The 27,343-nt window shown below is 38.5% G+C and overlaps 1 protein-coding gene across 1 annotated transcript in view; it reads left to right on the forward strand.

Moving 5' to 3' along the window:
- Positions 1–27,343, forward strand: part of LOC134350789 (kinesin-like protein KIF13B) — a 285,072-nt gene that overhangs the window by 226,777 nt on the left and 30,952 nt on the right. Inside the window, exons 31-34 of the mRNA XM_063056478.1 lie at positions 9,884–10,060; positions 13,185–13,277; positions 21,450–21,602; positions 27,003–27,080. Of these exons, the coding sequence (XP_062912548.1) occupies positions 9,884–10,060; positions 13,185–13,277; positions 21,450–21,602; positions 27,003–27,080 (501 nt within the window). The remainder of the gene's footprint in view (positions 1–9,883; positions 10,061–13,184; positions 13,278–21,449; positions 21,603–27,002; positions 27,081–27,343) is intronic.

A 27,343-nucleotide genomic window follows, 5' to 3' on the forward strand; every position in this document is an offset into this window, starting at 1 on the left:
TGATGGCAACATATGTCTCTCTAAGATCCTAATATACGCCTCAGAGTCATTGGTACCTTCACATACATGCAACTCACCCATGCTGTGGGCACTGATGCACCCCCATACCATCACAGATGCTGGCTTTTGCACCTTTCGCTGATAACAATCTGGATGGTCGTTTTCATCTTTGGAACGGAGAACTCGACGCCCGTTTTTTCCGAAAACTAGCTAAAATGTGGACTCATCTGACCACAGCACACGGTTCCACAGTCTTTCGGTCCATCTGAGATGAGCTTGGGCCCAGAGAACTCGCCGGCGTTTCTGCATAGAGTTGATGTATGGCTTCCTCCTTGCGTAATACAGTTTCAAGTTGCATTTCTGGATGCAGCGACGGACTGTGTTGAGTCACAGTGGTTTTCTGAAGTACTCTCGAGCCCAGGTGACTATAATTGTCACAGTAACATGATGGTTTCTTAGGCAGTGCCGCCTGAGGGCTCGAAGATCACGCGCATTCAACAGTGGTTTTCGACCTTGCCCTTTATGCACTGAGATGTCTCTGAATCCTCTTAATCTTTTCACAATATTATGTACTGCAGATGTTGAAAGACCTAAATTCTCTGCAATCTTGCGTTGAGAAATGTTCCTTTTGAACTGACTAACAATTCTCTCACGAATTTTAGCACAAAGGGGTGAGCCATGACCCATCCTTGCTTGCAAAGACTGAGCCTTTGATGGATGCTACTTTTATACCCAGTCATGATACCTCACCTGCTACCAATTAGCCTGCTTAATGTGGAGTCTTCCAAACTGGTGTTACTTGAATATTCTGTGCACTTTTCAATCTTATTTTAAATCTGTCCCAACTTTTGTTGCGTGTGTTGCAGCCATCAAATTCTAAATTTGTGTATGTTTACAAAATACAATTAAGTTGATCAGTAAAACTATTGAAAATCTTTTCTTCGTACTTTTGTCAGTTAAATAAAGGTTCATGTGAATTAACATATCACAGATTTTTGTTTTTATTGCATTTTGGAAAATATCCCAACTTTTCTGGAAATGGGGTTTGTAGATACTTTATTGATCCCAAAGGAAATTACAGTGTAGCATTACAAGTGCACAGATATACAAATATACAAATATTAGAAGAGAAGTAAGAAAGAATAAAAAATAAGTTACCTCAAACAGTCTAACAGAGGGGGTCATCACTTCCCGGGCTGTAGGTTGACTCATTATAGAGCCTAATGACCAAGGGTAAGAATGACCTCATTTAGCGCTCTTTGGAGCAGTGCAGTTGTCGTAGTCTTTTACTATAAGAATTGACAGGGTTTTCCGTAGGGTCCTGCAGTGTGCCCAGTTTGACTCCTATGTTTACATACATTTTTAATCCTTTTGTCTCCCTGTAAAGCCTCCTGCTTCAAATTATCCACCATTGTCCCTGTACCAAAAAAGACCAAAGTAACGTGCCTGAACGACTGGCGTCCTGTCACACTCACCTCAGTAATAAGCAAATGCTTTGAGAGGCTGGTCAGGGATTACATCTGCAGCATGCTACCACCCAAACTGGACCCCTACAATTCACCTACCGACATAACCGATTGACAGATGACTCAATAGCCACTGCTCTGCATACTGTCCTTAGACGTCTGGAGAAGAAGGATGCTTATGTGAGAATGCTGTTCTTGGACTACAGTTCAGCGTTCAACACCATAGTTCCATCCAGGCTCGACAAGAAGCTCAGAGACCTCGGCTTTGACCCTACCTTTGTGCAGCTGGATCCTGGACTTCCTGTCAGATCGCCAGCAGGTTGTAAGAGTGGGCTCCCTCACCTCCAACCCTCTGACTCTCAATACAGGAGCCCCTCAGGGCTGTGTACTGAATTCCCTCCTTTAATCCCTGTATACCCATGACTGTATCGCCACCCACAGCTCCAATTTTCTTTCTTTCTTTTTAAATCTTTTTATTGAATAAGTATACAAAAAGGTAAGCCATATAGATACTAATACACTGTTAGAATATAATAAAATTACAGAAGATATTAATACAAAAAAAATACTACAAACAATGTAATTTAAACATAACATACCAAGGTAACATAATAGTATACTAATTTTTATATATATATATATCCATAGAGAAAAGGAAAAAAACCCCCCCAAAAAAAACCCACCGTGCAACTAACTAAAAGCAAAGCAAAGCAATGGGCTAACTTGAAACCAAACAGAGTTAAAAAAAACTTAAAATCACGTCTTCAACCCCGACCTCCATTAAAAACAGTAAAAAAAAAACAGGAAGGGTATATATTACATTAAGTGAAAATATTGAATAAAAGATCTCCAAGTCTGTTCAAATTTAAATGAGTCATAAAGATTGCTTCTAATTTTCTCCAAATTCAAGCATAATATCGTCTGAGAAAACCAAAAAAAGGTAGTTGGAGCATTAAGCTCTTTCCAATGTTGTAAGATACATCTTTTCGCCATTAAAGTAAGAAATGCAATCATTCTACGGGCTGAAGGGGAAAGATTACTGGAAATTTTAGGTAGTCCAAAGATAGCAGTAATAGGGTGAGGAGAGATATCTATATTCAATACCTTGGAGATAATATTAAAAATGTCTCTCCAAAAAGTTTCCAGAGTAGGGCAAGACCAAAACATATGAGTTAAAGAGGCTATCTGCCCCGGACATCTATCACAAAAAGGATTAATATGAGAATAAAAGCGCGCTAACTTATCTTTGGACATATGTGCTCTATGAACAACTTTAAATTGAATTAGGGAATGTTTAGCACAGATAGCGGAAGTATTGACTAATTGTAAAATCTGCCCCCAGTCATCCACGGAAATGATAAACCCCAATTCCTGTTCCCAATCTACCCTAATCTTATCAAATGGAGCTTTCCTAAGTTTCATAATAATATTATAAATCATAGCCGATGCACCTTTCTGACATGGATTAAGGTTAATTATAGTATCTAAAATGTATGTAGGAGGAAGCATTGGAAAGGAAGAAAGTATAGTACTTAGGAAATTTCTAACTTGTAGATATCTAAAAAAATGTATTCTTGATAAGTTATATTTATTAGATAATTGTTCAAAAGACATAAGGGAACCATCTAAAAATAAATCCAAAAACCGTGAAATACCCTTAGTCTTCCAAATTTGAAAAGCACGATCCGTAAAAGAGGGAGGAAAAAATGTTACCTAAAATAGGAATCGCTAACCCAAATTGATTAAGATCAAAAAATTTTCTGAATTGAAACCAAATATGTAAGGTATATTTAACTATCGGGTTAGACACCTGTTTAAGGCGTTTCAAATCAAAAGGAAGAGAGGAACCTAAAATAGAGCCAAGTGTAAAACCTTGAACAGATTGTAATTCCAATGCTACCCATTTAGGAATGAATAGTATATCCTGGTCAAGTAACCAGAATTTCATATGTCGAATATTAATTGCCCAATAATAAAATCTAAAGTTAGGTAATGCTAAGCCTCCATCTCTCTTAGCTTTCTGCAAATGTATTTTACCCAGTCTCGGGTTTTTATTCTGCCAAATAAATGAAGAAATTTTAGAGTCGACTTTGTCAAAAAAAGATTTTGGAACAAAGATTGGTAATGCCTGAAATATATATAAAAATTTTGGCAAAAGAAACATCTTAACTGCATTAATACGACCAATCAAAGTTAAATATAAAGGAAACCATTTAAATGAAAGTTAAATAATATGGTCTATTAATGGTGAAAAGTTAGTCTTAAATAAATCTTTGTATTTACAAGTAATTTTAATCCCAAGATATGAAAAATAATTATTAATCAATTTAAATGGAAATTTATAATATAAGGGAAGTTGTTTATTAATTGGAAAGAGTTCACTCTTACTAAGATTTAATTTATAACCTGAAAAAAGACCAAATTGTGCTAATAGCTCTAAAACAGCCGGGATGGATTTTTGGGGATTAGAAATATATAAAAGCAAATCATCAGCATAGAGTGATATTTTATGGGACTTTAAACCCCGAGTTATCCCAGTAATATTTGGAGATTCTCGAATGGCAATTGCAAGAGGTTCTAATGCAATATCAAATAATAAGGGACTAAGAGGACAACCTTGTCGAGTACCTCGAAAAAGAGGGAAAAAAGGTGAACTTAAAAGAGTTAGTACGGACCGAGGCCACAGGAGAATGATATAACAGTTTAATCCAGGATATAAATTTCGAGCTAAAATTAAACATTTCAAGCACCTTAAATAAATAAGGCCATTCTACTCTATCAAAAGCTTTCTCAGTATCTAAAGAGATAACACACTCAGGAACATTTTGTGAGCGAGTATAAACAATATTTAACAGTGTGCGAATATTATAAAAAGAGTAACGACCTTTAATAAAACACATTTGGTCTTCCGAAATAATAGAAGGAAGTACTTTTTCTAATTTATTTGCTAATAACTTAGAAAAAACTTTAGAATCAATATTTAATAAAGATATTGGTCTATAAGATGCACATTGAGCAGGATCTTTATCCTTCTTTAATATTAGAGAAATTGACGCTCTATTGAAAGATTCAGGAAGTTTACCAAGTTTTAATGAAGCCTCAAAAACCCTACAAAACCAAGGGATTAATGAAGGAGCAAAACATTTATAAAATTCTACGGTAAACCCATCAGGGCCAGGAGCTTTTCCCAAATTCATAGAGAAAATAACATTCTTAATCTCATCCGTGGTAATGGGAGTATCTAACATAGAAGACATATCCTGTGAAATCTCAAGGAAGTCTAGATTATCTAAAAAATCATTTATATATTTAGAATCTCGAGGAGACTCTGATTGATATAAGGAAGAGTAAAAATCACAGAAGGTTTGATTAATCCCCACATGATCATGTATCAGTCGATCATTTTGGCTATAAATCTGATTAATTTGAGATTTAGCATAATTAGACTTCAGTTGATTAGCCAACAGTTTGCCAATTTTGTCATTGTGTACATAAAATTCACTTCTTGTTTTCTTTAATTGGTTTACAATCGAGGACGAGAGTAATAAACTGTGTTCCATTTGAAGTTCAGTTCTTTGTTTATATAACTCCTCAGAAGGAGCTATAACAAATTTCTTATCAATTTCCTTAATCTTGTCCACAATTACCAACTCCTCCTGCTTCAGCTTCTTCCTCAAAGCAGCAGAATACGAGATAATCTGACCACGAATATAAGCTTTAAAAGTGTCCCAAAGAATGTTGACAGAAATATCCTCTGTATAGTTAATTGTAAAAAAAAAAAGGTCAATCTGTTCATTCATGAAGTTAACAAAGTCCGAGTCCTGAAGCAACAGCGAATTAAAACGCCATTGTCTATTATTTTGTATATTGGCTAGAATTTGTATAGAAAGCTTAAGTGGAGCATGATCCGAAATGGTTATAGAGTCATAATCACATTTAATCACTGAGGAAATAAGAGGAGAATCAATAAAGAAGTAATCAATTCTTGAATAGGAATGGTGAACATGTGAAAAAAAAGAAAAATCTTTTTCCTGAGGATGCAAAAAAAGCCAAATGTCCGTCGACCCAGAATCAGAAAGGAATGAATTAATCAAAGTTGCAGATTTATTAGGTAAGGTCCGTAGAGGAGCCGAACAGTCCAAAGCTGGAGACAAACAGGTATTAAGATCTCCGCCCCAGATCAATGAAAACTCATTCAAATTCAGAAACTGATTAAATAATGATTTATAAAATTCCGGACAGTCCATATTAGGAGCATAAACATTAACCAAAATTACTTTTTTATTAAATAGTAAACCACTAACCAATAGAAATCTACCATTCGGATCAGAAATAATATCATGTTGTATAAAAGTAACTGAGGAGTCTATAAAAATAGAGACTCCTCGAATCTTAGCATTGGAGTTCGAATGAAACTTGTTCTTTCCAGAATTTAAAAAAACGTAGTCTGTCCCCCCTCCGCACATGGGTCTCTTGTAAAAATAAAATTTGTGCTTTAAGTCTCCGGAACACTTTAAAAACTTTTTTCCTTTTAATAGGATGATTAAGACCATTAGTATTCCAGCAGACAAAATTAATAATAGACTCCATAAACCCTAAAGTCAACCTGCAACAAGGAGGATTGACGATAGGCTCGACCCACGAACCCGGAAAGGGAACAGAACATACAAGAGATACCGGGAAGAACGCAACCAATACTTCAATAATGTATATAGCCCAAGAAGAAAGAAACTAAAATGTGAAGCCCCTCCCACCACCCCCCACCCCCATGATCCCAAGGCTAAATCTAACGCAGACCAGCCCGAAAGAAGCAAGCACTAAAAATACCCCCATGACTTCCGGTATACGCTCCCTAAAAAAAGTGTAAATATAAAAAAGATCAGCTGATTATAAAACAGTAAAAGAATAAAAAAAAGATAACTCAATTAAAATAAACACATAACAGAATCAAAGCCAGAAAATATTTAAAAAACCGCAATAAACCCCAGACCCATGAGTAAACAAAACAACAAAAAAAATGAGATTATTAACATAAACTAGTTATAAAAACCTACAAAACAAAATAGATTTTTAAAAAACTACAAAATTTAAGGCCACAAAGGAAATACTTAAAATGACGATGAGGAAGTAACCACCCAGAATCCCCTGGGAAAAAGAAAGAAATGAAGCAGTTAAAAAGAAAGTTTAGCAACCATATTAAATAATCAAAAATAAACTTTTCTGCCCAAATAGGGCAAAAAAAAAATTTAAGACCGACAAATTCACAGCCTCCGATCAACGGAGATATTTAAAATATTACGATTAAGATGTTGAAGGTGAAAATTGATCCAGATAACTCTGGGCATCCGATGGAGATTCAAAAAAACGGAGGGCTCCATCCAGCGTACGAATCCTTAAACATGCAGGGTAAAGCAGCGCTGGTTTTAAATCCATCTTGTAGAGTTCCGACATCACAGATCTGTAACGAACCCGTTGATCCCGGATTGGTTTACTGAAATCCTCCACGAATCGGAACTTAAGATCCAGAAAATCAATGTAACCTTTAGATCGAACGAAACAAAACAGTTTCTCCTTGTCTTGAAAGTAATGAAAACGTAAAATGACATGTCTAGGTTTATCTGACCTAGGCGAGTATGATGGAACTCTGTGAACACGATCCAATAACGGTGTTTGGTCAGGAAATACAGTAGGAAATGCATCTTTTAAAAGTTGAGAAAAATACTTCATAGGGTTATCGGATTCAACAGCTTCACGCACCCCAATCATTCGAAGATTCTGCCGTCGCATTCTAGATTCTAAGTCAGAGTTTTTAAAGGTCAGAAAGTCGAGTTTCTTCTTCATTACATTAATTGTTTCTTCGATTTTCTCCATCTTGAGCTCACTTTGTTGCGTGGATTTTTGAAGATCAGATATAGCCGACCGATGTTCCGTAATAGATATCTGTATCTTCTTGATTGAATCGGCAACTTTCTGGAAACTAGTTGAAATTTCCGCATGAATCAGCTCCGTAACAGAGGTTGAAATTTCCCTTTGAATTAGCTCCGATATAGCTTTCAAAGTCACCGGTGGTTCAGTCGGAGGGAAATCAGTACCTTTCGGTCTAACCGGAGGTTTGACATCCTTCCCGTTTTTTCCATTCTTAGACATAGCAGACCTTAAACGCATCCAATTATCGGAGAGCCCAATTTATTTCAAAGTATTGTAAAAGTTGATGCCTTAATGGTTAATTAAAATATAGCTGATCATAAGAAGAAAAACTCAGAGGTAATGGAGCGAGTCAAGAACGCGACTTCACTCCATGAGCGCTACCGGAAGTCCCCCAATTTTCTAATTAAATTTGCCGATGACACTACATTGATTGGCCTTTATCTCAAACAGTAACGAGGTGGCCTACAGGGAAGAAGTCACCTCTCTGACACAGTGGTGTCAAAAAAACAACCTCTCCCTCAAAGGAGCTGGTTGTGGATTACAGGAGGAATGGAGACGGGCTAACCCCTATTGACATCAATGGATCTGGGGTTGGGAGTAAACAGCTTCAAGTTCCTTGGCATCCACATCACTGAGGACCTCATGTGGTCTACTCACCAGCCATGTGGTGAAAAAGGCACTTCTTTCATGTCAGACCATTGAGGAAGTTTGGTATGGGCCCCCAAATCCTAAGAACTTTCTACAGGGGCACAATTGAGAGCATCCTGCCTGGCTTCATCACTGCCTGGTATGGGAACTGTACCTCCCTTAATCGCAGGACTCTGCAAAGAGTGGTGTGAACAGCCCAGTGCATCTGTAGTTGTGAACTTCCCATGATTCAGGACATTTACAAAGACAGGTGTGTAAAAAGGATCATTGGGGATCGAAGTCATCCCAACCATGAACTATTCCAGCTGCTATCATCTGGGAAGCAGTACCACAGCATAAAAGCCAGGATAGCTTCTTCCACCAGGCTATCAGACTGATGAACTCACGCTGAATTGAGTGTACTCTATATTACATTGACTGTTCTATTTATTATAAATTACTATGATTGCACATATAGATAGAGTTGTAATGTAAAGATTTTTACTCCTCATGGATGTGAAGGATGTAAGAAATAAAGTCAATTCAATTCAATTCAATAATAGAGCCAGCCTTTCTAATCGGTTTATTGAGCCTGTTGGCGTCACTCATGATGATGCCATTGCCCCAGCACACCACTGCATAAAAGATTGTACATGTCCATATGAAAATAATTACAAAACCAATCACAGAGACTAAATTTTTCTTTTAAATTGTAAGCATGCAGAAGAATAGAATTAATGGAATTGGGATTGGGTTTCATTTATCTATTCCTTATACCCGAACGAAAATATGCTATGCTCAGCACCCCTGTCCAGCTGAATCAGAATCAGGCTTATCACTGGTGTATGTCGTGAAATTTGTTTTGCAGCAGGGGTATAGTGCAATACACAAAAAAACTACAAATTAATATATGTATTACATATGTTGCTATATAAATTACATATATATGTAATTTATAGTATTTTTGTGTATCACACACACACACACACACACACACACACACACACACATCCCCGAAAGCAGCAAATGTGTGTCTTCAGGCTCCTGTACCTCCTCTATAATGTTAGTAAAGAAGAGAGCATGTCCTCTATTGAGGGGTGTCCTTAGTGATGGAGACATCGCCTTTTGAAGATGTCCTTGATGCTGGGGAGGCTAGTGCTCATGATGAGCTGGCTGAGTTTGCAACCCACAACAGCTTTTTCCAGTTCTGTTCAGTGGGCACCCCCCCCCCGCCCCATACCAGATGGTGATGCAGTCAGTTAGAATGCTCTCCACAGTACCTCTGTAGAAATTTGCAAGAGTCCTTGAGATACCAAGTCACCTCAAACTCACAATGAAATATAGCCACTGTTGTGCCTCCTTTGTAGTTCTGTAAGTATGTTGAGCTTTGGAGATGTTACCACCCAGAAACTTAGAGCTGCTTGCCCTCTCCACTGCTGACCCTTTGATGAGGACTAGTGGGTGTGCCCTCGACTTCTCCTTCCTGAAGTCCACAATCAACTCCTTGCTCTTACTGACAGTGAGTGCAAGGTCGTTGTTGTGAAACCACTCAACCAATTGATCTACCTCACTCCTGTACACTGTGGAATTATTCCTTGTTTAATGCACAGGAAGGCTTATTGTTATGTATTTGGTTTGCTTATTAATATTGAGTTATTTGTGGTAAGTATAAACAGAAAATGAGAGAAGTTCTTTGTTGGAACTCTAACCTGAAACATTAATTCTTTCGCTTTCCACTGATGCTGTCTGATCTGAATATTTTGAGGATTCTCCATTTTTATCTCAGATTCCCAGCATCTGCAGTGTTCCCTCGTGTGTGTGGTAAATACTGTTTATTTTTGTTTTGAAATTGCTCCCAATAGGTGAAAGCAGAGGCTTCGTGGGATTCCAATGTCCATAACTGTGTGTCACTGAGCAAAGGGACACCAGTTGATGAGCGTGTTTTCCTCATCGTGAAGGCGGTGGTGAAGCTGAGTCATCCTGCTGACATGCAGCTGGTGCTGCGTAAACGCATCTGCGTAAACGTCTATAGCCGACAGGTACAGTCAAGTCAACTGGTCATGATAAATTTGTAGCAACACACGCACAATGCTGAGGAGCTCAGCCGGCCAGGCAGCGTGTACAGACAAGAAAAACCATAAGACACAGGAGCAGAATTAGGCCATTCTGCCCATCGAGTCTGGTCCACAATTCCATCATGGCTGATCCCGGATCCCATTCAATCCCATACACCTGCCTTCTGGCCATATCCTTCGATGCCCTGACCAAACAGGAAACTGTCAACTTCTACCTTAAGTATACCCATGGACTTGGCCTCCATCACAGCCTGTGGCAGAGCATTTCACAGATCTACTATTCCCTGTCTAAAAAAAATTCCTCCTTGCCTCTGTTCTCAAAAGTTGCCCCTCAATTTTGAGGCTGTGCCCTTTAGTTCTGGATAGCCCCAACACAGGAAACATCCTCTTCACATCCACCCTATCTAGTCCTTTCAACATTCAGTAGGTTTCAATGAGATCCCCGTGCATTCTTCTAAGTCCCAGTGAGTACAGGCTAATACTGTCAAACGCTCCTCATTTGTTAACCTCTTCATTCCTGGAATCATCCTCATGAACCTTCTCTGGACTCTTCAATGACAACATATCCTTTCTGAGATATGGCACCCAAGACTGTTGAACATATTCCAAGTGCAGCCTGACTAGTGTCTTATTATGCTTCAGCATGATCTCCTTGCCCTGAAATAAATACCAACATTGTGTTTGCCTTATTTACCACAGACTCAACCTGTAATTAACCTTATGAGAGTCTTGCACAAGGACTCCTAAGTCCCTCTGGATCTCTGATATTTGAATCTTCTCCCCATTTAAATAATAGTCTGCACTTTTGTTCCTTTTACCAAATGCATGATCATTTCCCAACACTATATTCCATCTGCCTCTTTTTTTGCCCATTCTTCATATTTGTCTAAGTCCTGCTGCAAATGCATTGCTTCCTCAGCACTACCTATCCCTCTACGTATCTTTGTATCATCAGCAAACTTCGTCACAAAGCTATCAATTCCATTATCTAAATCATTGACAAGCAATGTGAAAAGTAGTGATCCCAATACTGAACCCTGAGGAACACCACTAGTCACTGGCAGGCAAACAGAAAAAGCCCCTTTTGTTCCCACTTGCTGCCTCCTGCCTGTCAGCCATTCCTCTATCCATGCCGGTATCTTTCCTGTAAGGCCATAGGATTTTATCTTGTTAAGCAGCCTCGGGTGGCATCTTATCAAGTGCCTTCTGAAAACCTAAGTAAATGACATCCACTGCCTCTCCTTGGTTCACCTGCTTGTTACCTCCTCAAAGAACTCTAACAGATTTGTCAGGTACGATTTCCCTTCACAGAAACCATGCTGACTTTGACTTATTTTATCATTAGTCTCCAAGTACCCAAAAACCTCATTCTTAATAATAGACCCCAACATTTTCCCAACCACTGAGGTGAGGCTAACTAGCCTATAATTTTCTTTCTTTTGCCTTCCTCCCTTCTTAAAGAGAGGAGTGACATTTGCAGTCTTTCAATCCTCTGGAACTATGCCAGAATCGAGTGATTCTTTAAAAATCAGGAAGTCCGGATGAAGAGTCTTGGCCCGAAAAGTGGACTGTGCTCTTTTCCATAGATGCTGCCTGGCCTGCTGAGTTTTGTTTTCCAGCATCTGCAAATTTTCTGTTTTCATGATAAAATAGTACTTCATTATACTTGTTGAATTCAGTGGTGTGTTGGCTAATTTCCTACTGTGGGAGAGTCTAGAACTGGAGGACATCGCCTCTGAATACAAGGACATCCCTTTAAACCAGGGGTTCCCAACCTGGGATCCACAGATCCCTCAGTTAGTGGTAGGGGCCAATGGCATAAAAAAGATTGGGAACCCCTGCTTTAGACAGAGGTGAGGAGGAATTTCTTTTGTCTGATGGTAATGAATCAGTGGAATTCATTGCCACAGATGGCTGTGAAGGCCAAGTCATTGGTTATATTTAAAGCAGAGTTGGTGAAATTTTTGATTAGGGTGTCAGAGATTACGGGGAGAAGACAGAAGAATAGGGTGAGGGTGAGAAGGATAATAAATCAGCCATTATAGAATGGCAGAGCAGGTTTGATGGCCTGAGTGTCTTAAATTCAGATCCTATCTCTTAAGGTTGAATTTAAATTAAAAATTTAAGACTGATCTCTGTATTTACTAGTGTGAATTACTCTTGGTTAAGAGATTGGAAAAGTCTGCCGTAAGTACTCCTGATTGATGGCTAGTGGCCATGTAGGGAAGTCTGCCAGCAGATATTACTTAGTAACTTTGTTAGCTTTTTTTATTTAAATGTTTTAATTTAATTTTTGATTTAATTTATTCCTTGTAATTGTTGAATGTTGTTGATTTTTGTTGCATGTTGTGCCATGGCCAACGCACCACAGCAAAGTCCTAATACACGTAAACAGAGTTGTTAAAATAATACATGGCAAATAAAGTTGATCCTTGATGACCAACACACAGAGGTGCTGGAGGAACTCAGTGGATCAGGTAGCACCAATGGAGGGAGGTGGACAGTTGACGCTTTGGCTCAAAGCCCTTCATCAGCTCTCGATTAATCAGGTGTCCTGAAGAAGGATCTTGACCTGAAACGTCAGATGTCCACTTCCCTCTGTAGATGCTGCCTGACGTGCTGAATTTCTCCGGCTATCTGAATGTTGCTCCAGATTTCCAACATTTGCAGTCTCCTGTATCTGCACTAATTCATGACCTAGTTCTGTTGGTCCTAATGAGAAAAGTATCAGGAAACTTGTTGAATCTTTGTGCTGGGAAGTTGTACAGTTCTGGATGTTTACACATTACAGACTCCATCTGAGGACTTTGGGTTTCCCATGCCTGACCTCTGAGAGCCAATCCAACATTGTAAAATCCTGGGTAGTTTCATACACTCCATAATCGGACAAACGATAACCGTAGTTCAATAGATTTTAACTACTTTCATTTGGTGTTCCAGTTATGGTGATGAGTTCCGCCTGAATGGTACATGGCTAATCCAGAGCACTAAGAGCATAGGATAGGGGTAATTTGCCCCTTTACCTTGATCTGGTGGGCTGGTATGCAATGTACTGACATGTCACTTATACCAAGAAATGTCATTACAGGGTTTTGCACAAAATTTCTTGAGAAGAATGTCCCACAGAAGTACGCTGAATGCATGTGGAGTGACCTTTGAGATTGTCTCCAATATCCCAGAGGTATTTAAACATTGTCTTTCTGATGATATTTCCTGAACTAGTTTTAATGCTCTTTGTATTAATTGACTCTTAATAATTTGCCACTACTAATATTATTATACTGCTTTTCTATCTGGAATGACATGATAACCTACTAGTTAGCCCAACACTCCACAGCGTAAGCTGTAAGATCGGGTTTCAGTTCACCCCACTCTCTTTTTTTTTTAATATAATTTTTATTGAGTTTTCAAAAAGAATACATGAAAAGATAAAATCTACCCTCCCCCCTCCCCCCCCCATATATATAGTCCTACCTAAAAAGAAAGAAAGAGAGAAAAAAGAAAAGAGCCGCCTGGGTATTGGAAGGTTTCCACATGCTCCATGGGATTCAAAATAAATTTGGTATAATTATTCGTTACTTTCCCCAAGGGACCAAGGTCTTTATTGGAGCACTTAAATATGCCATCCTATCTTTTGTAAATAAGGGTGCCAAATATTCAAAAATGTTACATATTTATCTCTTAAATTATAAGTAATTTTTTTCGAGTGGAATAGAACTAGCCATTTCATTATTCCAACGATCCATACTTAAATACGAATCAGATTTCCAAGTAACTGATATAGTCTTCTTAGCTACTGCCAATGCAATTTTTACAAATTCTTTCTGATATTTATTCAATTTAAGTTTCAGTTTAATCCCTTCAATATCACCTAATAGAAATAATACAGGGTTATGTGGAAGTTGAGTTCCAGTAATTTGTTCCAATAAGACTCTTAAATTTATCCAAAAGGGTTGAATTTTAAAACAAGACCAAGTAGAATGTAAAAAAGTACCAATTTCTTGATTACACCGAAAGCATTTATCAGATAGATTTGAATTTAATCTATTTATTTTTTGTGGTGTAATATATAATTGGTGTAAAAAATTATATTGTACTAATCTAAGTCGAACATTTATTGTATTTGTCATACTGTCAAGACAGAGTCTTGACCAATTTGTTTCATCAATATTACTATTCAAATCTGTTTCCCATTTTTGCTTTGACTTATGGGTTCCTTGTTTAGTTGTCTGTTCTTGAATCAAATTATACATACAAGAAATAAATTTTTTAATTTTCCCTTTTTGAATTAAAATTTCAATTTCATTAGGTTTTGGCAAAAACATTGTTTGACCCAGCTTACCTTTTAAGTAAGCCCTTAATTGAAAGTAACAAAAGAAAGTATTATTAGATATTTTATATTTATCCTTTAATTGTTCAAATGACATCAATATACCTCGTTCAAAACAATCTCCTATAAATTTAATCCCTTTTTGGTACCAATTATATAAAAGTTGATTGTCCATTGTAAAAGGAATAAGTCTGTTTTGAAACAAAGGTCTCCTTGCTAATAGAGATTTCTGTGTTTCATTATCATCATTTATCTTATTCCATAAATCAATCAAATGTGTTAATATAGGAGATTCTTTCTTTTCCCGTATCCATTTAGATTCCCATTTATATATAAAATCTTCAGGTCTATTTTCTCCTATCTTGTCTAGTTCTATTTTAATCCATGCTGGCTTTTGATCATCGAAGAAAGATGCAATAAATCTAAGTTGATTTGCTTTATAATAGTTTTTAAAGTTTGGAAGTTGTAACCCTCCTAACCTAAATTTACATGTCAATTTTTCCAATGATATTCTTGACATTTTACCTTTCCAAAGAAATTTTCTCATACATTTATTTAACTCTTGAAAAAATTTCTGTGGCAATTGTATTGGTAATGTTTGAAACAAATACTGTAATCTAGGAAATATATTCATTTCTACAACATTGACTCTACCTACTAATGTTATTGGTAGTATCATCCATTTGTCAAAATCTTCTTGAATTTTTTTCAACAGTGGTAAATAATTAAATTTATATAAATTCTTTACATCATTATCAAGTCTTATACCTAAATACTTTATACCATTTACCGGCCATCTAAACTGGGTTACTAATCGACATTGACTATAGTCTCCTTTAGTAAGAGGTAAAATTTCACTTTCATCCCAATTTATTTTGTAACCTGATACCTTCCCATATTCATCCAATCTGGAAGATAGTTTATGTAATGAATGTTGTGGGTTTGTTAAATAGATCAAAACATCATCGGCAAAAAGATTAATTTTATATTCCTCCTGATTAACTCTAAAACCCATAATATCTCTATCAATTCTGATTAGTTCTGCTAATGGCTCTATCGCTAGTACAAATAAAGCAGGTGATAATGGACAACCTTGTCTAGTTGACCTTTTTAACTGGAATGGTGTTGAAATTTGAGAATTTGTCACTACTTTAGCTTTAGGGTTAGAATTTAAAGTTTTAATCCAATTTATAAAAGATGTTCCTAACCCATATTTTTCTAATACTTTAAATAAAAAATCCCATTCTAATCTATCAAATGCTTTTTCTGCATCCAAAGTTACTACTGTACTCTTCTCATCCCTTTTTTGTGCCAAATGAATTATACTGAGTAGCCGGGTTACATTATCTGCCAATTGTCTATTTTTAATAAATCCTGTTTGATCCATATGTATTAATTTTGGTAAATATTTAGATAATCTATTCGATAAAATTTTTGCTATTATTTTATAATCCGTATTCAATAAAGAAATAGGCCTGTATGATGTTGGTTTCATAGGGTCTCTGTCTTTTTTTGGCAATACTATTACAATCGCTGTTGAAAAAGATTCTGGAAGTTTATGTATTTTTTCTGCTTGACATATTAGTTCCATAAAAAGAGGAAATAATAAATCTTTAAATTTTTTATAAAATTCAGGTGGAAAACCATCTTCTCCTGGAGGTTTATTACTTTGGAGTGATCCTAAAGCTTCTTCAACTTCTTTTAATGTAAAAGGCACATCTAATCCCTTCTGTTCTTCCAAATTCAATTTTGGAAGAGAAATTTGTGATTAAAAACCTTTCTATCTCATTAACATCATTTTGGGATTCTGATTGATACAATTCAGAATAGAAATTTTTAAAAGTTTCATTTATTTCAAGAGGTTTATAAGATATTTTATTTGCCCTTGTTCTAATTGCATTTATTGTCTTGGAAGCTTGTTCTGTTTTCAACTGCCAGGCAAGAATTTTATGTGCTCTCTCACCTAACTCATAATACCTTTGTTTAATTCTTATAATTGCTTTTTCCGTTCTATATGTCTGAAGTGTATTATATTGTAACTTCTTATTAACAAGTTGTCTTCGTTTTTCTTCTGACATATATCTTTGAGATTCTTTTTCTATTTTTGTAATCTCTTTTTCCAATTGATCTAGTTCTGCCATATATTCTTTCTTAATTTTAGACGTATAACTTATTATCTGGCCCCTAAGATATGCTTTCATCGCATCCCATAATATAAATTTATCATCCACTGAATAAAAATTTGTATCCAAAAAAAATTGAATCTGCTTTTTCATAATATCACAGAAATCTTGACGTTTTAATAATGTTGAATTAAATCTCCATCTATAAGCCACTTCTTCCTTATCAGCCATTATTATTGTCATTAATAAAGGGGAATGATCTGATAATATTCTTGCTTTATATTCCATATTTTTCACTCTGTGTTGAATATGCATTGATAATAGAAACAAATCTATCCTTGAGTAAGTTTTATGTCTGTGGGAGTAGAACGAATAGTCTCTTTCTTTAGGATTGATTCTTCTCCATATAGCAATCAAATTTAAATCCTTCATCAATGATAAAGTTAAATTTACTACCTTCGATTTTATAACAGCCTTGGTTGATCTATCTAAGACTGGGTCTAAGCAAAAATTAAAGTCTCCTCCAATTAATATTTTTTCATGTGCATCCGCCAAATTCAGAAAAGCTTCTTGTATGAATTTTGCATCATTTTCATTTGGTGCATAAATATTCATAAAAGTCCATAATTCAGAAAAAAGTTGACAATGTATAATCACATATCTCCCCGCAGAATCAGTTATTACATTTTGTATTCTAATTGGTAACGTTTGATTGATCAAAATTGCTACTCCCCTCGCTTTTGAATTAAATGAAGCCGCAACAACACTACCCACCCAATCTCTCTTTAGTTTCTGATGTTCTGTTTCTGTTAGGTGCGTTTCCTGTAAAAAAGCTAAATCTATCTTCATTTTTTTAATATGTGTTAAGATTCTTTTTCTTTTCACTGGTCCATTAAGCCCATTAACATTAAAACTCAAAAAATTCAATAAATTAGTCATTATTCTTAACAAAGTTACTCCAATCTAAAACATTACTTATCTTCTCAACTCTCATAGTTCCTTGGGAAATCTCGTTAAACTTCACCATGTTGCTATGTGTTTCCCTCCCAACCTTCCAGGCAAAAAGAAAAGAAAAGATAGAAAGAATACAAAAAAAGAAAAAACAAAATACCCCCCCACTAATGTTGTGAATGAAGAGATACACAACACTACCCCCTTCCATTTTACGGGTCGTGGCAAAAGCCACGCTTGCACACATGATTAGCGTAGCAATGATCTGTGCTTCTTCCAGCTCCCCCGCAACAAAAAAAAATTATATATATATAGGCAAAATTAATGTTACTATTCCCAACTAATATTCCTCCAGTTTTAACCTTTCTTACCCCCTCGTATAATTAATGATATATTTATACATTCATCCAGCTTCAAAAATCCAACAAGTCCATTCTTTAACCCAATCTTCATCTTCAATCTATCTCACTCCCCTGGATTTGTTCTTGTATCTGGTGAATATTCAGAGAATCTCACACAAACTGCTCTGCTTTCTGGTAGTCATCAAAAAATCTTTTTTCTCCACCAGGCAAAAAAATCTTCAAGGTTGCAGGATAACGCAGTATAAATTGATAACCATGATCCCATAGGGTTTTTTTCACTGGATTAAATTTCTTCCTTCTCTTCAAAAGTTCATAACTTATATCAGGGTAGAAAAAAACTTTGTTCCCTTTAATTATCAATGGCCCTTTTCTATCCTTGGCAGCTCAAGCAGCTGCCTGTAGAATCCTTTCCTTGTCTTGAAATCTTAAGAATTTTATTAAAATCGATCGTGGATATTGGTCATCTTTTGGTTTTGGTCTTAGAGCTCTATGTGCCCGCTCAATTTCAATTGGTCGAACCTCCTCTTCCATTTGCAAAACATCCGGGATCCATTTTTGAAAAAATTCTATTGGCTTTTCTCCCTCCGTACCTTCTTTAAGACCAACAATTTTAATATTATTACGTCTACTGAAATTTTCCAACATGTCCACTTTCTCCAAGAGTCGATTTCTTTCCGAGTTCCAGACAAGCAAATCATTTTCTGTTTTTTCACTCTATCATTCATATGCCCCATTGCTCTTTCCATCTTTTGAAGCTTCTTATCCATTTTGTCCTGTCTTTCCATAACTTTATTATAGCACATCTTCGTATCTCTAAGCTCTTCTCTTACTTTTCTTAGTTCAGCCGTTAGTTGCAATATAGCCTTTCTTATGTCCCTATCATCTCCTTTACTTCCAATCGCTTCCAATTCTTCCTCCTCTTCTTCATCTGTGTTCTCTGCAGAATCCAATTCTGACTCTGAGTCATTTTCAATTGCAGTGGCTGTTGGTTCTTGTAGTTTGCGTTGTGTCGATTTGCGCATGCGCTCTTCTTTGCACATGCGCATTTCTGGTGCCTTCTTTGAACAACCCGTTACCACCGCCATTGCTCCCTGTTCTACCGAAGGAGATCCAACCTGAGTCCGAGGCTCCATCGTTGCAGTAGGCCCTTTTTTCTTCCCCTCTCGCGGCTGCTTCGCAACAGCAGACTTCTTTTGTTGCGGTTTAGGAGGCATATCGTAAAGTAGTCTTACAAAGTTTATAAATAGTTTTCAGAAAATATTTATTAACTTTGTTTCGTTTAAATGGTACTTTACTGATTTGTTGCGGGAGAGCTGGATTTACACGTCTCAATCCCACGTCATCGCGTGACGCCCCCCAGTTCGCCCCACTCTCTGCAGGAGTTTGTCGTGTCTTCCGGGAGCTTCAGTTTCCTCCCACGTTCCAAAGACGAGTTAGGATTAGGAAGTTGTGGGGAAGCCCATGTTGATGCTGTCCAGCACAACCCTCACTGTACAAAATGAAGCACTTTGCTGTATGTTTTGATGTACGTGTGACAAATAGAACTAATCTTAAAATATAGTCCATGGTAATCATTGAAAAAGGGTGTTCGGGAAGTCTGATTTAACGCAAGTGAATTTAACCTGTATATTTACTAAGTAAACCATTGGCTGCCTGTGAGGTATTTACTCTGGAGCAGTGTGGAAGTCAAGCTGGGAAATTCGAAGCCCTTCCCCACTGATCTCCATCTTGGCACTTATCCCTGCAGGTGGAAGAAGAGCCTCACCTGCCCATTCATCTCCTCCCTCACCTCCGTTCAGAGCCCTGAACAGCCCTTCCTGGTGAGGCAACACTTCACCCGCAAGTCTGTTGCAGTCACCTACTGCTCTGGTGCAGCCTCATCTACATCAGTGAAACCCAACGTAGATTGGGCGTCTGCTTTGTTGAGCACCTTCACTCTGTCTGTAACAAGCAGGATTTTTTGGTGGCCGGCCATTTTAATTCTAATCCCCATTCCCATGCTGCCATGTCATTGCATGGCATTCTGTACTGCCACAATGAGGCCACTTGCAGGTTGGAGGAGCAACACTTCATATTCTGTCTGGCTCGCCTTCAACCTGATTGCGTGAACATCGATTCCTCTAACTTCCGGTAATTTTCCCCCTTCCCTCTTCTGTTCCCTCCTCTGGCTCTGGCTCTTCTCATCTGCTGATTACCTCTCCCTGATGCCTCTCCACCTTCCCTTTCTCACATGGTCCAATCTCCTATCAAATGCTTCCTTCTTCAGCCCTTGACCTCTTTCACCTATCATCTCCCAGCTTCTTGCTTCATTCCCCCCCCAAACCACCTTCCTTCCTCCTCACCTGGTTTCACCTATCACTTGCCACTTGTACTCTGCTCTCCACGCCCCTCCCCCCAGCGTCCTATGCTGGCTGCTTGCCCTTTCCTTCCCAGAGAGGATTTTTGGTAGCAGATCAAGATCTGGAATACATGTTGTAAAAGATTGGTGGAAGCAGCTTTAATACTAACTTTCAAAAAGACAGGGATACTTATATTAAAAAAATGTAAAAACCCTGGGAGTAAGTAAGGAAAAACAGGGCAAGTTAGATTGAACTATTAAGATTGGCACAGGCACAATAGGTGAACAAATTTCTTCCTACATTCCCAATTTGATATAAAAATGAAGATTGTTATAGCCATTAAGTATAGGGAATGAAAACTTATTAAAACCATCATGAATTTGCAAGACTTGCAAATGTATGTTTAATTGTTACCTCACTTGCAATGAGCCATGTTGATGACCACCTTTTTTGAACTATTTGTGCTTACTGACTCCTTTGAACGACTTTCTGTTAAATTTCTTCATTTTTGTGAGTCTATGAAAGATATTTATTCCTTTTGGCCTCTCCAGGAAATTAAAGTCTGATGTCACTGGTGGTGGTGTCTACTGTGTCCAACGATAATGGGAAACCTGTATGGGAGAGTTTTTAAAGTGGAAAAGCTGTGATGCTGGGACAGTTCCACCTGCTCAACCGATCCAGTGGTGCAAACAAGTGTGACAAACTGGGGTATTCTTTGGTTGCAGTGGATGACCATGAGGTCGTCTGTGCTCGTCACGCCCTTCTCTCTCTGTTACATTACCGTCCTCCTGGCCATTGGATCTCACTGTAGTCTCATTCGCCCAGTCTGCTGGAGCTGACTCTCATGCTAGGACAGGGCATGTCCCTATCTCACCTTTGTATGAGGCCATCGGCTGCCTTCGCATGGTTGAGCCCACCTGTCAAAGCAGTGTACTGGGGTGTGGCTGCTGTCACATGCTAACAGCTACTTGGAGCCATGGATGAGAGCTGAGTGTCCAGTGGGGACCAGAGGTGAGTGATCTGCCCCTCAGTGGACATGACAAGCCCCTTCATTAGAGGTACTACCCCATCATAGACACACCATACTCCTCTAATGATACTGGTATCAATTCATTAAATGTCCTCCAAACCTTCGTACCTTCTGACTTCCCCATTGTATTCCAACTGTGGGAGAACTAGGAGGTATTCAGTAAATCTTTAGTATACCTGTTAATGCTTTCCGAGATGAACTAATCCTTGCTGTTTCAGGATGCTCAGGCATCTGAAGACCGTGAAACCCTGGCACGGATGGCAGCTGAACTGGAAAATGCAGAGTCTGCTGAGAAGGAAGCCTACATTGAGAAATACCTACGTAGTGTACTGGCGGTGGAGAACATCCTTACACTGGACCGCCTACGCCAGGTGAATATCAATGATAATGTTTGAAACACTGTAAACTGTTGATTATGGTGGCTTCTGTTGCTGTTTCTACTTCAACATTTTCATGATGTGTGCAGGTAAGGAAGGTTAGAAGCCAAACCAGATTTAGCATTAAAACAAATAAGGTATTATATATTTTATTTGTAATTTTGTGTCATTAGAAAGCAGTTCTGTAAAAGTAGGTGAACTACATTTTCATTCGGTTTAATTGTTTGTCGGTAAAATTTTTTTAGTATTGATTTTTTTAATCAATATGCATTTTTGCAATCTTGGAATTTAAGGGTTTGCAGCAATAATAACAATATTTTCGAGTTTAACTGGCAAGTAATCACCCATCTCATCAGATTCTACCTTTGCTAGAGTCTGTAACTCCCAAATCAGCCTCGTCAGCCACCTTAAAAGTCCATAACAGAGTGGAAGCAACAGTTCTTCAATCCTATGGAGCTATCTGAGAAAGGAGCACAAAAGTAGTACAGACAATCCTGATGAAGGGTCTCAGCCCAAAATGTCAACTGTTTATTCCCCTCCATAGATGCTGCCTGATCTGTTGAGTTCTTCCAGCGTTTTGTCTGTGTTTCTCAAGTTTTCCAGCGTCTCTTGTGTATCTGTGAATCCATCCTTTATGGCTTTTTGGGTTACAGAGATTCATCCTTCCAGTATTCACAAATCACCATCAAAAATTTGAGATGTAGAATATGATCTTCTCCCACAAAATTGGTGTGAAAAGGAAATAAATCAACAGGAAATTTGGCAGGTGGTGATGACCTGACAGGAAATTGCAACACAGATCAATTTCTAAGAACACAATTATGAGGGTCTTCTTTAAGGTTTGTGTTTTGGCTCAGGGACAGGTGGAAGGGTTTTGTGAAGGATTTCACTGGAGGTATAAAGAAACTGCTTGATGAGCAGTTGAAAGAATAATTAAAAGTGTTGTTTAATATTAAATCTGTTTCATGAGTTTGAGCTGAGCACAGATCAAATTAGAAGTGAACCTAATTGTACATCAGTGTAGTTGTTGATTTAAAAGAAAATACCTGGAATGTATAAACTTTATTTTCTGTAAATTGTTTTTGTTTATTTTTAAATGCTCTAAACTTTTAGCCTCCACAGCAGAACACTATTATTTAAAGGGACACAAACCGGACTGAATGGATAGGCGTATTGTCTCTGCCCCACTGAATTCACATCCTCAAACAGCTATTCCATTTTTTCCCTTTGGTTCAGTCCCATCCCTTCCCTTTCCACTTACATCAGTAACACTTCTCATGCTGTCGATCTCCTCAGTAACTTGGTTCCCTGGTCCTGACTGCCTCATTTTCATCATGGATGTTCAGTCCTTATGCACTTCTATCCCTCACCAACATCTGCTCCATATCCCAAACATCCCCATCTTCCCACCGCCTTTACAGTGATAGAGTTCCTCTTGTCCTTATCTACCACTGCATGAGCCTCCACGTGCAACACATCATCCTCCACAACTTCCGCCATCACCAAAGGGATCCTACTACTAAACATATCTTTACCTCCAGCTCCATCTTTACCTCCAGCTCCACCCCCTCCACTTCCTGCAGGGATCGCTTCCACTGCAATTCACTTGTCCATTCATTCCTCCCCGTTAATCTCCCTTCCGGCACTTATCCCTGGAAGTGGCCTAAATGCTACACCTGCCCATTTACCTCCTGTCTCACTTCCATTCAGGGCTCCAAACAGTCCTTTCAAGTGAGGCAACACTTCACCTGCGAATCTGCTAGGATTGTCCATTGTGTCTGGTACACCTGATGCGGCCTCATTTACTTTGGTCATAAATTGGGGGGATTGTTTCGTTGCACAGCTCCACTCTATCTGACAAACTTTTAAAATCTGATTCCTGTTCCCTTTCCGACGTGTTGGTCCATGGCCACCTCATGTGCCAAGATAAGACACTCTTAGGGTTGAGGAACAGCACCTATATTCTGCCCGGGTTGCTTCCAACCTGATGGTATGAATTCAATTTCTCCTTCAGGTGAAAACGTTTTCCCTCTTTCCCCCCCTCCCCCACATTCCTCCTCTTCTGTTCCCCACTCTGACCTTTTACGCCTTCTCACCTGCTTATCACCTTCCCCCTGGTCCCCTCTTCCTTTCCTTTTTCCTCTAGTCCACTCCTCCCTCCTATCAGATTCCTTCTTCTCCGGCCCTTTAACTTTCCCATCCACTTGACCTCACCTATCACCTTCTGGCTATTCTCCTTCCCCTCTCTCCAACTTTTTATTCTGGCGTCTTCCTTTCTAGTCCTGAAGAAGGATCTCAGCCTGAAAAGTCAACTGCTTTTTCACTTCCATAGCTGCTGCCCGACCTGCTGAGTTCCTCCAGCATTTTGTGTGTATTGCTCTGGATTTCCACATCTGCAAAAATTTCTCATGGTGGTTATTTAAAGGGAGTTGCTTACCTATGAGTCTAATGGTGTCTCAGATTGATATGTTTAGAGTTTGGGGATGTTCAAGTGTTCACCAAATGACTTTCATCTCCAATCTCATTAAAGGCACTAACTTCTGTTTTTATTGGAGTCATTGTTTTGATTGTCCACCCTCTTATTAATTTGTCAGCATTCTACATCTGTATATCAGTTTGTCCTTTTGCAAGTTACTCTTCTGGTAATTTCTTCCATTTCCCATTCTGGCTCCCCTCTTACCCTTTCTCTTCTCATCTGCCCATCACCTTCCCCCTGGTGCCTCTCCTCCTTCCCTTTCTCCCATGGTACACTTGCCTCTCCTTTCAGATTTCTCCTTCAGCCTTTTAACTTTTCCACCTATCACCTCCCTGCATCTCACTTTATCTCCACACCTCTGCCCACCCTCCTTCCCCCACACTGGGCTTCACCAGCTTGTACTCTTCCCTTTTCCTATCATTTCTTTCTTTCTCCTTTCATTCCAGTGCTGACGAATAGTCTCAGCCCAACTGTTTATTCCTCTCCGTAGATGTTGCCTCTCTTGCTGAGTTCCTCCAGAATTTTGTATGTGTAAATCTGGATTCCCAGCATCTGCAAAATCTCTTGGGTTATTCTTATCCTGATTAAGCTAGAAAAAGGAAAAAGAAGGATCTATTTTTTGCAAGGGCATCAAAGCTACCAGAATTAGAGTCATAAAGCACTACAGCACAGAAACAGGCCCTTCGGTCCCTCTAATATGTGCTGAAACATTAATCTGCCTAGTCCCATTGACCTGCACCCGGACCACAGCCCTGCATATCCCTCCTTTCCATGTATCCAAATTTTTCTTAAATGTTGAAATTGACCCTGCATCCACCACTTCTGCTAGCAGTTTGTTCCACACTCTGAGTGAAGAAGTTCCCCCTCAGGTTAAAGATTTCCTCTTTTGCCATTGACCCATAATCTTAGTGGAAAAAGCCTACATTGATGGATGTTGTGTACGTAGATTTTCAGAAGATCTTTGACAAGCTGCCACACATGAGGCTTCTTCGTTTGTCCATCGATTTCGATGTTGACTGTGCCGAGAGATTAGTTTCTGCAGGCAAGTTTATGGGCCACAAGACCAGCATTGGATCGGCACCGTCTCCCACATCAGTTGCATTTGTGATTTGATTGGTCTAGCACCGAATGTCTGCGTTCATGACCTGCTTCATATTTCTTCTGCCTTTTCTCCTTGATAGCTGGGATTGACTTCTTGACAATGCAGTGCCAACTACTTCTGTCCAAAGCATCTTTCTCCCAAGTGTTGACATTCATGTCAGTGTTCTTCATATGACACTTGAGTATGAGGCTGCTTAATAAGCTAAAAGCCCATGGTATTACGGGAAAGATACTATCATGGATAAAGCATTGGCTGATTGACAGGAGGCAAAGAGTGTGAATAAAGGGATTCTTTTCTGGTTGGCTGCTGGTGACTAGTGGTTCCATGGGGCTCTGTGGTGGGACACTTTTACGATATATGTCAATGACTTGCCTAGCAGAATTGATGGCTTTGTGGCCAAGTTTGTGGCTGAAACAAAGATAGATGGCGGGGCAAGTAGTTTTAAGGAAGTAGAGAGGCTACAGAAAGACTTGGACAGATTGGGAGAATGGGCTAAGAAATGGCAGATGGAATATAGTGTCGGGAAGTGTATGATTGTGCACTTTGGTAGAAGAAATGAAAGGGTTGACTGTTTTCTAAATGGAGAGAAAATGTAAAAGTCTGAGGTGCAAAGGTACTTGGGAGTCCTTGTGCCCTACAGGTTAATTTGCAGGTTGAGTTGGTGGTGAGGAAGGCAAATGCAATGTTAGCATTCATTTCAAGAGGACGAGAAAATAAAAGCAAGACTGTTACGCTGAGGATTTATAAATACTGTTGAGGCATCAATTGGAATGTTGTGTGTAGTTTTGGGCCCCTTAGCTTAGAAAGGATGGGCTAACATTGGAGAGAATTCAAAGGATATTCACGAAAATGATTCCAGGATTGAATGGCTTGTTATATGAAGACGTTTGATTGCTCTGGGCCTGTATTCACTAGAATTCATAAGAATGATGGGTGACCTCATTGAAACCTATCGAATGTTGGTAGAGTCGATGTGGAGAGAATGTTTCTTATGGTGAGGGAGTGTAAGAATAGATGAGGAATTTCTTATATCTTATGGTCTTATATCCCTCATAATTTTGTATACCTCTATCAAATCGCCCCTCAATTTTCTACATTCTATGGAAAAAGAAGTTCTAATTTATTCAACCTTTTCCTGTAACCCAGGACCTTAAAACATCCTTGTAAATTTTCTCTGTACTCTTTCAAATCTTATTTACATCTTTCGTCTAAGTAGGTGACCAAAACTGGACTCAAAACTTCAAATTAGGCCTCACCAATGTCTTATACACCATCAACATAACATCCCATCTCCTGAAGTCAGTACTTTGAAGGTCAATGTGCCAAAAGCTTTCTTAACCATCCTACCCACCTGTGACACCACTTTCAAGGAACAATGAATCTAAACATCGATTGGTTGAGAGACTAGAATGCATTGTTTTGGGTAACAGTGGCTGCAGATTCTGTTCTGATACTCAGGATATGTTTTTAAAAATAGAGTTTGCAAGGTTTTGTGGAAAATGTGTTCCTTTAAAGAGCTAGTATGGATTTAATATGCTGAATGACAGTCAGCAGCACAGTGACAATTCTCAGGCTTTATAATGAAGGCTATAGAAGTAATGAGACGAGCTGAGGGTGAAGTTATTGGTAGAGAGTATCCTGGAGTTTTGGGAAATACTGTATATCTTTTTTATTCTGTCCAGCTGAAAAGCCAGTGCTTGCTTACGTGCTGAAATGTTAATTTTGCATTGTGGAACTGCTGGTTTCTCCGAGCTGTCCAGTCCTGTCTTGTCCTGATCGTGTGTTGTGTTGTTTTTCTGCCGTGTTTCGTGAACAGGAGGTTGCAGTAAAAGAACAATTGAATGCAAAACGTAAATTGACCAGAAGATGCAACAGTTCTCCAAACGTCAACCGGGTATGAGCTTAAGTCAATTTTTCCTGTTGTGCCCATGTGAAGCTGCTTTTCACTGTATTGCTGAGAGCATTCTTCAGTGTGTGAGTTCAAATTGCAGGATTATCAACTTTAGAGTACTGAACAAAATTCTTTCTGAAGGATATTTATCCTCGTGGGAGGAGGGGAGTGGTGGTAGTATGATAGCGTAGTTATTAGTGTAATACTATCACATGCCAACAGCCTGGGGTCAATTCCCGCTCCTGTCTGTAAGGAGTTTGAATGTT

The sequence above is a fragment of the Mobula hypostoma genome, chromosome 8 (genome assembly GCF_963921235.1).
Source record: "Mobula hypostoma chromosome 8, sMobHyp1.1, whole genome shotgun sequence".
Lineage (NCBI taxonomy): Eukaryota > Metazoa > Chordata > Chondrichthyes > Myliobatiformes > Myliobatidae > Mobula > Mobula hypostoma.